This window comes from Hypanus sabinus, chromosome 1 (genome assembly GCF_030144855.1).
Source record: "Hypanus sabinus isolate sHypSab1 chromosome 1, sHypSab1.hap1, whole genome shotgun sequence".
Taxonomy (NCBI): Eukaryota; Metazoa; Chordata; class Chondrichthyes; order Myliobatiformes; family Dasyatidae; genus Hypanus; species Hypanus sabinus.
The window spans coordinates 95,510,050-95,525,663 of record NC_082706.1 but is presented as its reverse complement, the minus strand read 5'-3'; the positions used below and the strand labels follow the sequence as shown (position 1 = coordinate 95,525,663).

General features: G+C 42.8%; 1 protein-coding gene across 1 annotated transcript in view; it reads left to right on the top strand.

The window, feature by feature from the left end:
* The window catches only part of ofcc1 (orofacial cleft 1 candidate 1), a 569,853-nt gene that overhangs the window by 148,665 nt on the left and 405,574 nt on the right, over positions 1-15,614 (top strand). The window contains exon 10 of the mRNA XM_059985698.1: positions 10,647-10,910. Within this exon, the coding sequence (XP_059841681.1) occupies positions 10,647-10,910 (264 nt within the window). The remainder of the gene's footprint in view (positions 1-10,646; positions 10,911-15,614) is intronic.

Genomic DNA, 15,614 nt, shown 5'->3' with positions numbered 1-15,614 from the left:
TCAGGCTCTGATGCTATAGTTTTTTTCCAAAAGTTCATTCAGTTAAAATGCATTGGCATAACAAATACAGACAAGAAACTGAACAGCATTCCTCCATCATTGTCTACAGGCATCAAGCAACTGCTGAATTATAATTCAAATATAAAAAGCATTATTTTACTAATACATTTCCTTTTCCTAAAATACTCATTTATAAGCAAAACTGTCTTATATATTCCTTGATACAATAATTACATTCTTGTCTATGGTACTTTTGTGCTATGTGTGATTGGGAAAACTTGTGAGGTAGTGTTAAGAAATCTGCAGAAATGACATTACATATTTCACTGCATTTGTATTTCATTTTATTCATAATAAAAAATACCGTGCCCTTATAATAATGAATAATAGGTCCTGAGTGATTTATAGACAAGGATTAAATGTCAAGTTTGAAAAGTTGCTGTTTAAATCATGGTGGACCCCCTAGGGTGAATCGTGAAGTATCTAAATACAATCTAATCCACTGCATTTGTCCAGATTCCAGATTTATATATGAAATAAATTAGAATTAGAGTGGATTTTTTTAGATTGCATTGGTATCTATTTGTGATGTTGAAGTGTGGTATAAACTAACACGCTTAAATTAAACAATTGAACATTGTAAAATACAAACTTGGACATTACACAGAGTGATTTAAAGAAATAACATTGACCACTCATTCAGCTTTCCCAGTGAGTACTGATGGTAATGATTCACATAAGGTTCTGGTCACTCTAGTTATTGCATGCCATGATATGAGCATGTCCCATCTATTTCTTCCTCCTTCATCCCTATTCCAAGTTCCTCTTAAGCTCCACTGGACGTACAACTCTCACACAAAATTTGATTCATTCCAAGATTATGTCAATGACATTCTTTACTGTTCCTCCTAGTGTCTTCAAATTGGATGGCTTCCAATTCAGAGGACATTTGAGACTGAGCCACATTGCTGGAGGTCTAGAATCACACACAGGGCAGACCAGGTCATTCTCCTCACCTCTTTATACTGGTTATCTCCCCTCTAGTTCAGATTAGTGGTCTTGACTAGAAATGCTGATTGTCCATTTCCCTTTACAGATGCTGCCTGATAGCTGAGTTTCTCCAGTATCTTGTTTATATCTCCATATCCTGTTAACCAATAAAGTGTATGGGGACTTGAAGGTGGTTGTCCCCCCACCCCCCATTTTTTCAGTGAGTGCTACTGGTGTCATTTAAGGAAAGAGGTCAATGCAGGAAGCTAATGTTGTAAATCACACTACATAGTGGTGACCTGCCTCAGTTTATCACCCAGTTGCACTTACATGCACAGAGATGAAGTGTTTGAGAAGTTGGTGATGAAACATATCAGCTCCTGCCTGAGAGAGGCGACCTGGATCCGTGCCAATTTGCCAACTGCGGTTGTCGTTTCATTGGCTATTCACTCAATCCTGGAACATCTGGACAGCAAAGATACTTTCATCAGGATGCTCTTTATCAACCACAGCTCAGCATCCAATACCATCATCTGCTCCAAGACTTTGGACTCAGTACCTTCTTGTGCAATTGGATCCTGGACTTCCTCACTTGTAGACCCCAGTCAATTTTGATTGGCAATTACATCTCTTCCACAATCTTCTTTAGCACAGGTGTGCCACAGGGCTGTGTGCTTAGCCCCCCTGCTCTACTCTCTTTACACATATGATTCTGTGGCTGAGCACAGCTCCAGTGCCTTATTCAAATTTGCTGATGACACCACTGTCATGGGCAGAATCATAGGTGGTGATGAATCAACATATGGGGGAGATTGAAAATCTGGTTGAGTGCTGTCATAACAGCAATCTCTCACTCAATGTCAGTAAGAATAAGGAGAGGGAAACCTGCCCACGTCAAAGGATCAGAGGTAGAGACAGTTAGCAACTTTAAATTCCTGGGTATTACTATTTCAAAGGACCTGATCTGGACCCAGCACACAACTGCAATTGCTTCTACTTCCTCAGCAGTCTGCAGAGATTTGGCGTGACATCTAAAACTTTGACAAACTTCTATAGATTGGTAGAGGAGAGCTGCCTGATATTGGCTGGCTGCATCACAGCCTGGTAAGGAAACACCAATGTCTTTGAACAGAAAATCCTACAAAAGTAGTGGATTCGACCCAGTCCATTGAGGTAAAGCCCTCCCCACCATTGAGCACATCTATATGAAACGATGTCGTAGGAAAACAGCATCCATTATCAGCGATACCCCGACCCAGGTCATGCTCTCTTCTCGTTGCTGGCATCAGAGAGAAGGTACAAGAGCCTTAGGACTCACACCACCAGGTTCAAGAACAGTTAATACCCCTCAACTATCAAGCTCTTCAATAAAAGTGGATATCTACACTCAACTTCACTTGCTCGATCATTAAAATGTTCCTACAACCAATGATCTCACTTCAAGGACTCCTTTTCTTATTATCTCACGTTCTCATTATTTATTGTTATTTACTTATATTTATATTTGCACAGTTTCTTGTCTTCTGTACTGTGGTTGATCTTCTATTGATTCTGGTATAGTTACTGTTCTGTAGGTTTACTGAGTCTGCCCACAGGAAGGTGAATCTCAGGGTTGTATATGGTGACATATAGGTACTCTGATAATAAAATTTATTTTGAACTTTGAATCCAGATGAAGGGTCTCAATTTGAAACGTTTACTGTGAGTCTCCCTCCACTGATGCCGCCTGACTTGCTGAATCCCTCCAGTATATTTCTTGTTCTAGATTTTAGCTCTCCAGATGAAGAATGTTGTTTCTTTTTACTAATTTACAGTTGTGAAGCAAATGTAACAATCCATTAGTTTCACAGTTGCTAACACAATTATTAGCTTTTAATTAGGTGTATTTAAGTTTTGCAATGGCTGCATTGAGATCCGGATTTGTTTCTGTAGATCAGTGATTTTACTAGTATAACAACCATCTCTATTAACAGGCACCGCAACGTATTACAGCCCAGAAAGTGTATTGCATACTGCTTGTTTCTTCAAAGCAACATGATCTAAAATTGATCTAGCCTGAAGTACACCTCACTTCCAGGAAGTGAGCTGATCACTTCCAGGTGAAGTATTACGCCATTAGCAAAAGTGTAGGGGCCATTTTCCATCAAGATCCATGCCAGCTTATGTGACATTTTAATTGCATCAGGTGCACATCTCGTGACATCATTTGTGAAGTGCAGTGACTGGTGTTTATGTGTTCTATATCTGTGTTTACATGCATGTCTGCCAATTCTTGTGTATGGCAGTGTGCCTTCCACTGTGTGTGTGCATCCACATCTATTGGTCTACGTGCACTTAGTGTGACTGTGTGTGTGTCTTGTCCATGCTTGTGTACACCAGTGACAAGAGGCTCAATCTTGACTTCGACTTTGTTCAAAAGAAGAAATTTGAAGCCTACTAAGTGTAAGCTGCTTACAAAACAGCAGTCATAAAAGAACAAATTACATACATAGAACACAGTTCTACAACACTGTGGACTGAAGGGCCGTAATGTGTTGTAGAACTGTGTTCTATGTATGTAATTTGTTCTTTGTAATTTGTACAACACATTACGGCCCTTCAGTCCACAGTGTTGTACCGACCATGTAACTACTCTAGAAACTGCCTAGAATTTCCCTACTGCATAGCCCTCTGTTTTTCTATGTACCTATCTAAGAGGCTCTTAAAAGACCCTATTGTATCAACTTCCACCATCACTGCCGGCAGTGCATTCCACGCACTCACCACTCTCTGTGTGAAAAACTTCCCCCTGACATCCCCTCGGTACCTATTTCCAGATTAAAACTATGCCCCCTCGTGTCAGTCATTTCAGCTCTGGTAAAAAGCCTCTGGCTATCCACACGATCAATACCCCTCATCATCTTATACGTCGCTCCAATCCCACGGTTGATAAATGCCAACACACCATACACCTTCTTAACAACACTGTCAACCTGTTCTATAGACACAGACCCTAAGATCTCTCAGATCCTCCACACTGACAAGAGTCTTACCATTAATATTATATTCTGTCTTCAAATTTGACCTACTAAGATCAGGGGTCAGCAACCTTTACCACTGAAAGAGCCACTTGGACCCGTTTCCCACAGAAAAGAAAACACTGGGAGCCGCAAAACCCGCTTGACATTTAAAATGAAATAACACTGCATACAACGTTTTGTTTTGCCTTTATGCTATGTATAAACAAACTATAATGTGTTGCATTTATGAAATTGATGAACTCCTGCAGAGAAAATGAAATTACATTTCTGCATGCAACAAAAATATTTTGAACTCCGAAAAAAAGACGTTGGGTTGAAGGTTACTTTTAAGTAAAATACTCAACGTCTATTTGAGTCCTTCTTGTATTTATGAAAAACGCCAAACTTAAATTTGCCGCCAGCAGCAAACCAAAAATAACGTCAGCCAGCTGTCAACCTGAAAAATAAAAGGACTATTTCACTGAACAATGAAAACATATGAATATACGTAAAATAATAGGCAATTAAAATATTTATCATACTTGTTCAGGTTGACTCACACCTGACAATGCAGTCGTATTTAGTAGGGATGGATCGATGCTTAGGGGAGTGACCGGGAAGGATAATGTGTTTTTTTCCTCTCTGAACTCACAGAAGCGTTTCCCAAACGATGTTTGCATTGCGATGATTGCAGAATGTAAATACTCCGAATTTATCATGTCGTGACCTTGTTTGAACTCTCTCAAATTGGGGAAGTGAGACAATGTGCCTTTCTGTAAATCTCTGGCAAGCAACGTCAACTTGCGCTCGAATGCCAAAACATCCTCCAACATGTGCAGGGCTGTACGTCCTTACCCCGTTGAAGAGCTGTGTTCAGCGTGTTCAGGTGCGCTGTCATGTCTACCATGAAGTGTAGCTTTTCCAGCCACTCTGGCTGTTCCAGCTCAGGAAAGTTGAGCCCTTTGCTGCCCAGGAAAGTTTTTACTTCTTCCAGACACGCGACAAAGCGTTTCAGCACCTCCCCCCTGGACAACCATCAGACTTTGTTGTGCAGCAGGAGATCAGAATATGCAATTTCCAGCTCGTCCAGTAACAAACGGAATTGACGGTGATTTAAACTTTTTGCCATTATTTTATTGACAATCTGAATGACAACATCCATTACTTCTGTGCATTCCGGAGGAAATGTTTGAGCGCACAGTGCCTCTTGGTGCAAGATGCAGTGAAAAGTCAGCAGCTTTCTGTCCAGCGACTTCTGCAGTAAAGCCACAATTCCCTTGTGCGTTCCCGTCATATTCGGTGCCCCCATCAGTAGCTACTGACACCAGATGGGTGGTCTTTATTCCTTTGGCTCTTAAACAATTCAAGACAGCCTCACAGATGTCCTCCCCCCGTGTTTGGTCTTTTAGAGGTATCAACTCAATCAGTTCTTCCTGTGGCCCGGCAGAGTTTACATACCGGCAGAACAACGCTATTTGTTCAATATCACCTTTGTCTTTAGACTCGTCACAGGCAATCGAGTAGGCCACAGCTGAATTGATGTCTTTAATTTGCTGTCTTGTGATGTCTTCTGCCATTTTTATGGTTCTGTCTTTGACAGTCTTTGCAGAGAGGGGCATATCCCTGATTTTCTGCACAATTTCACTCTTGTTTTTAAAGTCCGTGAATAGATGTTCTGAAATCTTAATGAAAGATTCTTTTATATATTCACCATCTGTAAACTGCTTCCCGTGCCTGACTATTTCCTGAGCGGCAATATAACTGGCGTATGTCATTGATTTTCCAGACTTCATCCATTTCTGGAAATGATTTTTGCTCAGATCAACCTTCTGCATCAGTTCCGAAACGGCTTTTTTTCTCTCATCTCCATCCGGATATTTTTGAGCAAAGGCTGCGTGTTTATTCTGGAAATGCCTTGCGACATTTGACTTTTTGTTGTTTGCTAGTTTCTCATTGCATATTAAGCATACCGGTAAACCAGTCTCGTCAACAGTGAAAGCAAATGAATCTGTCCACGTATCATTAAACGTTCTGTTTTCTTCAGTCACTTTTCTTTTTTTAGAATTCTCCATAGTTGGCTTACCTTGGATCGAAAAATTAAAGAAATCGCGCACTGGCGGGTGTCAGGTATTGGCAGTGGTGACGTATATTAATAGCGATAAAAACACGTTGTAGCGGTGTGTTCAGGCAGTCAGTAAACTGCAGTCGAATAACTTTATTCGAACTAAACAGCCTTGCTTTTAAGCCTCCCTCAACCCAGCCCCCATGGACGCAGATGCTGCAAAAGACGCGTACTCACAAACCCCCGTAGGCTATCTCCCTTAGCCGGAATGCTGGCTAATTGTGAGGAAATGTGTCGCCACACTTAGATTGTACAAGATCACCATAATCTTCAAATTTAGAATTACATTTCAAAAGCTAACAAACTAACATAAAATACATTTTAATTAAATACTGACCAATTATTTCCCAAAGCCACAGGGAGCCGCAGCACAGAGGTGAAAGAGCCACAAATGGCTCGGAAGCCGCAGGTTGCCGACCCCCGTACTAAGATGAACCACTGCTGGTTGAAGTCCAGCAGCCGCTTCTCAGCCCAGTTCTGCATCCTCTCGATGCCTTGCCGTAACCTCTGACAACCCTCTAGACTGTCCACAGCACTCTCAACCTTTGTGTCATCAGCAAACTTAATAACCCACCCTTCTATTTCCTCACCCAGGTCATTTATAAAAATCACAAAGAGGAGGGGTCCCAGAACAAATCCTTACGGAACACCACTGGTCACAGATCTCCATGCAAAATATGAACCATCTACAACCACCCTTTGCCTTCTGCAGGCAAGCCTAGCCTGGATTCACAAAACAAGGCCTTCTTGGATCCCATGCCTCCTTACTTTCTGAAGGAGCCTTACATGGGAAACGTTATCAAATGCTTTACTGAACTCCATATACACTACATCTACTGCTCTACCTTCATCAATGTGCTTTGTTACTTCCTCAAAGATTTCAATCAGGCTCGTAAGGCATGACCTGCCCTTGACAAAGCCATGCTGACTATCCCTAATCAGATTATGTTTCTCTAAATGCTCATAAATCCTGCCTCTAAGGATCTTCTCCAACAACTTGTCCAGTAGTGAAGTCAGACTCACTGGTCTATAATTTCCTTGGTTATCTCTACTCCCTTTCTTGAACAAGGGAACAACATTTGTTCCCTCCAATCCTCCGGTACTTCTCCCATCCCTATTAATGATGCAAAGATCATAGCAAGAGGCTCAGCAATCTCCTCCTTCACTTCCCACAGTAGTCTGGGGTATATTTCTCATTTGGTCCCAGCAACTTATCTAACTTAATGCTTTTCAAAAGCTCCAACACATCCTCTTTCTTAATGTCTATATGCTCAAGCGTTTCGGTCTACTGAGAGTCATCCCCACAATTGCCAAGGAATTTTTCCCTGGTGAATGCTGAAGCAAAGTATTCATTTAAGTACCTCTGCTACCTCCTCCAACTCCATGCACACTTTTCCACTATCGCTCCTGATTTTCACACGGCTGATCCTCTTGCTCTTCACATACTTGTAGAATGCCTTGGCCTTTCCTTAATACAGCTCACCAAGGCCTTTTCATGGCCCCTTCTGGCTCTCCTAATTCCATTTTTAATCTTCTTCCTAGCAACCTTGTAATTTTCTAGAGCTCTAACAGTACCTAGTTTCTTGAACATTTTATAAGCTTTTCTTTTCTTCTTAACTAGATTTTCTACATACTTTGCATACCATGGTTCTTTAACCCTACCATCCTTTCCAGGCCTCAATGGAACATACCTATGTAGTACCCCATGCAAATGTTCCCTGAACATTTGCCATATTTCTGCCGTGCATTTCCCTGAGATCATCTGCTCCCAATTTATGCTCCCAAGTTCCTGCATCATATTTCCCCCTACCCCAATTAAATGTTTTCTCAAATTGTCAGCTCCTCTCCCTCTCCAGTGCTATGGTGAAGGAGATAGAGTTATGGTCACTACCTCCAAAATGCTCTCCCACTGAGAGATCTGACACCTGACCAGGTTCATTTCCTAATACTGGATCAACTATGGCCTCTCCTCCAGTTGGTTTATCTACATATTGTGTAAGGAAACCTTCCTGAACACACCTACCAAACTCCACCCCATCTAAACCTCTTGCACTGAGGTGATACCAATCAATATTGGGGAAGTTAGAATGACACAACTTGATATTGTTTATTTTCAGAGGCTATTTAACCCTCAGCTGAAATGTTTAGAGATCTCCCAAGTTGATCAGATGGTGCTGTAAAACTACCGAAGTTTACTTCATGGAAAAGTGCTGAGGAACTCGGTCTCAGTGAGTCTCTCCATCCATGAGGATGACGACCCTCTTCTCCAGCTTATTGAGGAAGCCCATCTGGAAGCCCATCTGGAAGCCCTCCTTCCTATCCCTGCCAAATTCTGACTAGAGCTTTTTATATTTACGGAACCTGATGGGGAACTGGAAAGGAGGGGGATTATTGGGAGTAGGGACTGGTGTGAAAGCCATAGGATTCTTGGTCTCATAGCCACATTATTATGCATCTGACTACCATAGTAGTCATATTCCCGATTGATAGTAACCTGCAGGAAAAGACCAAAAGACTACAAAGTATAAGAACAGAATTCATGCCATTTGGCTTGTTGAGTCTGCTCCGCCGTTTCATCATGGCTGATTTATTACTCCTCTAATACCCATTCTCCTGCCTTCTCCCTGTAACCTTTGTTGCTCTTACTAATCAATAATCTATCAACCTCCACTTCAAATATACCCAATGACTTAGCCTCCACAGTGGTCTGTGGCAAAGAATTTCACGGATTCACCACTTTCTGATAAAGAAGTTCTACCTAATCTCTGTACATGAAGGGACCTCCCTCTATTCAGATGCTCTCTAGTCTTATACTTTCCCACTATTAGAGACATCCACTCCACTCTGTTGAGGCCTTTCAATATTCGATAGGTTTCAATGAGATCCCCCCCCCCCCATTCTTCTAAGCTCCAGTGAGTACAGACGTTCCTACATATGCATTCATAAGTTAACCCTTTAATTCCAAGAATCAGGATAGTTTGGGAACTCAGTGGTGGTAATTCCATTGAATGTCAGGGTATGAGATGTGGATGCCTGGTACATGTTTGCTTTGAATATTACTTGTTTATTTCCTGAGTGTTGAACCAAGATTAATAAGCGCAAAAGCCTTGATGCTAATGAAACAGTTGATCACGGGGGAACAATATTTGACCTATAACATAATGCCATATAACATTATTGAAGAATATGCTATAAATATTCAGTGAAAATAATCTTTATTAAAGTACTCTTTTCACGTCTTCTCGATGAGCTATGAAAATATCAGAATATCAGATTTGCAATCAATAGTCTTGTGAGCAGCTGCTCAGACTTACTTTAGTATTCATTCTCTATTTTGCTTGGGTGAATAACTTTTTGGGTAACCGAACTAGGTATAATTACCTTCTTTGTATATGAGCTGATCTAGAAGTTGATGTCAACAGTATCTATACTCTTGACGGCAAAAGAAATTTTTTTAAAGCTTGGGAGAGAAAAGACAAAATGGAACAGGAAATGAGAGAATCCCTTTTCTAAGAAGTTGGAGTTTGAGTATAGAAAAATGGGAAAATTAGAAATAAAACATTGTTAAACCAGTGGGCTTGGAATGCTCGTGGTGCTGGACTGGTAGATTTTCTCCACTGTTGGATCTTGTTCCCATTAATGCCCAACACACTTTTCTCATTTTGTTTTGAGAATTATGCATTAGCACAATACATTTTTCAATAAACCTGACAGGTTTAAAGAGAACACGGGAAAGGGAGCACTGGTGAATTAAAAGGGAATGAGAGGAAATGGGGCCCCAGAGAGTTTAGAGCAGGGGTTGCCCAACTAGGATCCACGGACCCCTTGGGGCCCAGGGCATACCGAAAGGTTGGGGAGCCCTGCTTTAGAGGGAGAACAGGAAATGGTGCCCAGGAGTGGTTAAAGTGTATGCTGGAAATGGGATCCCAGTGAATTTAAAGGGAGCACAAGAAATAGAGTCCTGGTGACTTTAAAGAGAGTGAAGGAAATTGGATTTAGATGTGTTTAAAGGCAGTATGGGAAATGGACTTTAGAAAGTTTAAAATTAATGCACGAAATGAGGCCCAAATGAGTTTAATGGAATTGCAGGAAAAAGGGTCCTGGAATGTTTAAAGTGAGCATGGGAAATAGGACCCTGAAAACTTAGAACAGGAACACTGGAAATAGAGTTTGCTGAACCAGGTGCTGAGGCTTTGGGATTTTCGAACAATACGATAATGGAATTTTATTATCGTGTCTTCCTCACTCAACTTTAGTTGTAACATTGGGGCAAGGAGAAGGCTCTTTCTATTCACCATGTATTCTTTGTATGCACTTTTATGGTATGGAGTAGCAGAAATTTGTCTCTCGCTTCACTGCATGGTTTTAATTAACCAGTCCCAGTGAGGCAAGCTCTATCCTGAACTGCTGTGTACCCTTATGTAGAATAGAGAATACAGCATGGATGGAGGCCATTCAGCCCATTTTGAGTATGTTAGAAAGAAGTTTAATGTAAACGTGAATCTAAAAGATATAATATTTATCTCTCCCACTAGGTGTTACCCTCTGTGAACAATACCAAACCAGGAATGACCTTAATCTTTGATCTCTTCCTACTGCATGGAATTAGTAGCAGCATTGACCGGGCAGTGGCATGGGGTGCATTTCCCATCTGTAACGGCAAGTTGGAGATTCTGGACGGAAAATATAGATGTCCCCTTTTGAGAGGCTGCCAGGATCTCAGAATAGATGAATTCAGAAAAATCGAGGATCTTATGTCGTCAGATATAGATCACTGGCTCTGCAACCTCTATTTTCAGGTACAGAGTTGTGAAAATGGTAATTTTGTTTGTTACAGTGAAACCACAACACTGTCACCTTTGCAAGTCTAGCAAGTAATGAGCTTCAGTCACCATTAACACCTCGGCTATTCCTTAAAGGGTTTTCTAACATTTTACTTTGATTGCTAAGTAATGTGGTGCTCTGTACGTTTAGTTCCTACTGAAGGTGTGGTTATATAATAAAAGTTAACAGTAAGATAAAGTTGAAGGAATTGTCTTTCCTTGCCATCTAATATGCTGGGAAAGTGTGAATGAGTACATGCAGCTTTTGTGGCATCCCTGCAGTTCTCTTCTGGGAATTTTGTGACATTCCAAGAAGAATTGTGGTCAGATTTGAACCAGGGAGGAGGAACTGGTGGAGCCCAGGTTCAAAACAACAGACTATCTACTGGAGGAATTCAGCTGGTTGAACAGCATCTGTGGTAGGAATGAAATAGTCGAGATTCTGATCCAAAATGTCGACAGTTCCCTTTCCCCACAGATGCTGCTCGACTTGCTGTGTTCCAACAGCAGATTGTTTGTTGCTCCAGATTCCCGCATCTGCGTTCTTTTGCATCTTCGATCCGCTGTGGAACCTCCTGTTTTCACAGAACTGCTGGATGGATTTTTATGTCACAAAAAGTGGCCAGTCATCTCATTGAGTCTAATGTCTTCCCTTAGAATTCCATCAGCAACCCCCCCCCCCACCAGCTCCATCTAAGTTGTCCAGTAAATTATTCTTTCTCAACTACCTTTCTAATTTACTCTGTTCTTGTACCACACCCCAGTGAGTTCTGCATTAAAAAACAGATTTGCCCAAAATTATGAATCTCTTCCTCCCTGGCACCTGACAGTCCTCTGAAAGCCAGCTAACTTTGTTCTTCTTTTTAGCCAGTTTAAATTTCACTCTATTTCTCAGTGTGACTTTCCTCTGACCTTGTGTGTGTAGGCGGCAGAGTGGAGGGGCACCACAAGAGCCTGGGCACACAAGGGTGTCGGTGTGAGCATTTGCTGCCATAGGCGTGATGTGGTTCAGATTGCAAGGTCACCTCAGGAAAAACTTTGGTAGGGGTGAGCGAGTCTTGTTAGAATGGTACTCATGTTGAATGCCACTAATGGAGACCAGAGGGCTCGTGGTCATTGACACAAACTTAGAGAAGCAAAAGGCAAGAACGAGTAGAAGCTGGAAGGACTTTACTGGAGGTGTGTGGAGATGCCTGCTCCCTGTGGTTAACAGATTGGAAATGAAATGATACAGATAGTAGGAAGGGGGAGGAATAACAGTGGGGCTGGGAGTGACAGTGGGAATGGAAGGATTAGCAAAAGGGTGGAGGGAGTGACAGTGGATGTGAAGGGAGTGACAGTGGGGGTGAAAGGAGTGACAGTGGGGGGATGAAGGGATTGACAGTGGGGATGAAGGGAGTGACAGTGGGGGGATGAAGGGAGTGACAGTGGGGATGAAGGGAGTGACAGTGGGGGAGTGAAGGGAGTGACAGTGGGGGAGTGAAGGGAGTGACAGTGGGGATGAAGGGAGTGACAGTGGATGTGAAGGGAGTGACAGTGGGGGGTGAAGGCAGTGACAGTGGGGGGTGAAGGCAGTGACAGTGTGATGGGAGGGAGTGACAGTGGGGATGAAGGGACTGACAGTGGGGATGAACGCAGTGACAGTGGGGGAGTGAAGGGAGTGACAGTGGGGATGAAGGGAGTGACAGTGGATGTGAAGAGAGTGACAGTGGGGATGAAGGGAGTGACAGTGGGGGGATGAAGGGAGTGACAGTGGGGATGAAGGGAGTGACAGTGGGGCGATGAAGGGAGTGACAGTGGGGATGAAGGGAGTGACAGTGGGGGGATGAAGGGAGTGACAGTGGGGATGAAGGGAGTGACAGTGGGGGGATGAAGGGAGTGACAGTGGGGATGAAGGGAGTGACAGTGGATGTGAAGGGAGTGACAGTGGGGGGTGAAGGCAGTGACAGTGGGGGGTGAAAGGAGTGACAGTGGATGTGAAGGGAGTGACAGTGGGGGGTGAAGGGAGTGGGAGTGAAGGGAGTGACAGTGGGGTGAAGGAGTAACAGTGGGAGTGAAGGGAGTGGGAGTGAAGGGAGTGACAGTGGGGTGAAGGAGTAACAGTGGGAGTGAAGGGAGTGGGAGTGAAGGGAGTGACAGTGGGGGGATGAAGGGAGTGACAGTGGGGGAGTGAAGGGAGTGACGGTGGGGGGTGAAGGGAGTGACAGTGGGAGTGAAGGGAGTGACAGTGGGGTGAAGGAGTAACAGTGGGGTTAAAGGGAGTGACGGTGAGATGGAGGGAGTGACAGTGGAGGAGGAGGGAGTGAAGGGAGTGACAGTGAAATGGAGGGAGTGACAGTGGAGGAGGAGGGAGCAACAGTGAGATGGGAGGGGTGACAGTTGATGTGGAGAGCATGACAGTGGGGGTAAAGGGAGTGAGCAGGGGTGGGGGTAGTGACAGAATAGAGAGTGATTGGGGAGTGGAGAAAGAGACAGTGGGGGTGGAAGGGTGGATAGTCGGATTGGAGGGAGCAGTTGGACAGGAGTGTTGGGGAGATAAGTGTGACATTATGTGAGTTTGGGATGACCTGTAGCTAAAATCAAGGGTCTCAGCCTGAACCGTTAATTGTTTATTCTCCTCAGTAGATGCTGCCTGATTTTCTGATTTCTTCCAGTACCTTATGTGTATTGATCATTACCAAAATGTTTCCCATTTAATTCACAAGACATAACGCTGAGTTGTTAGCAAAGTACTATCAGTTGTATGAGTTGTGCTGGGTTGTTGATGATTCTCATTCTACCTCCCTTTGTCCATCTCAAGCACTATCTTGCTGTAAACTTGATCTGCCCTCTGATGATACGCACTGTACTGAGCTTGATTCTGAATTTAATTTATTTAACTTTAGCTCTTTAAATCCATCAGGCTGAAGCAAATGGAAACCTAAGTCCTAGGGTGAAAGAACTGTAGTCTGATCCATTTTGCCATCGAGATCCACAACCATGATGATTATCATATAAAAAATGCAAGTGACACTCTCCCAAATCAATACAAATACATTTAATACGCGAGTCTTACACAAGGGACGTATAAGTTAGCCCTGGCTAGATAATTAACATTGAAGCAAAAATGTAATCTATCAACTTTATATGCTGGTAAGATTAAAGATTTTAATAATAAGAAATCAAATTAACATAACGTATTACCCTCTGTTTATCGGTGATGAAGTGTACATGCAAAAGCAAGTGTGTAGGTTTTATCCTGATAACGGTTGGCTCTGTGAATTTATACAGAGGGACCACATGGCAAAAAATGGACACAGATCTCATATCTTAAGGGTTTTGAGAGGGCAGTCCATGCACATTAAGTCGTACTTCCATCATTTTGGCCAGCAATAGAAAAGCATTAAGGTTGTGCTGACACCAGCATAGTAGGCCAGATCTCAGTCGGCAATGAGATGGAGTCCAGGAGTGAGATAGAGAGCCTGGTGTACTGTACAGTAATGGCTAGCTTAATGCTCTACCGCATCAGCAAAAGGGAGATCAGGGTTTAATTCCCATTGTCGTCTGTAAGGACTTGTACGTTCTCTGTGTGACCACCTTGGTTTCCTCTGGGTAGTCAAAGTACAAAGTTCAAAGTAAATTTATTACCAAATTTGTCGCCATATACTACCTTGTGATTCATTTGCTTGTAGGCATTCAAGGCAGAACAAAGTGTCAATGAAAAATTACATGCAAACAAAGACTTACAATCAACCAATGTGTAAAAGAAGACAATATGTGCAAATAAATAAATAAATAGAAAGTACTGAGAACTTGAGTGTAGAGTCCTTGAAAGTTAGTCCATAGATGGTGGAATCGGTTCAGAGTTGAGGTGAGGGAAGTTATCCATGCTGGTTCAGGGGTCTGATGGTTGAAGGTTAATAGGTGTTCCTGAACCAGGCGGTGCAGGATCTAAGGCTCCTGTACCTCCTTGCTGATGGCAGCAACAAGAAGAGAGCATGGCCCACACGTTGGGGCATCCTTGATAATAGATGCTGCACTTCCTGTTGCAGCACTCCTCAGTGTGCTCAGTGGTGGCGAGGGCTTTGCCCATGATGGACTGGGCTGTACCCAATTTCTGTAAGATTTTCCATTTTAGGTCCATGGTGCAACTAGTCAGGATACTCTCTGCTGTGCACCTACAGAAGTTTGTCAAAGTTTTAGAGGTCATGCCGAATACGCGCAAACTTAAAATAAAGTAGAGGTGCTGTCGTGGCTTTGTGATGTCACCTGCATGCAGGTCCCAGGACAGATCCGCTGATATGATAACACCAAAGAATTTAAAGTTACTGATCTTCTTCACCTCTGATCCGATGAGGACTGGCTCATGGACCACCAGATTTTTCTGTCTGTAGTCAGTAATCAGCTCTTTGGTCTTGCTAAAGTTGAGTGAAAGATTGTTGTTGCACCACTCAACTAGACTTTCAACCTGCCTCCTATATGCCAATTTGTCACCACTCTTGACTAGGCAAAACAATAGTGGTGTCATCAACTAATGTAAATATGGCATTGAAGTTGTACTTCACCATGCAGCCACAAAATAGGTCAGTTTCCTCCCACATTCCAAAGGCAAGTGGGTTATGGTTAGTTAATGGTTAGAGGGCATAACATGTTGGTTCCGGAGGCGTGCTAACACCTGTGGGCTGCTCCCTGCATATCCTT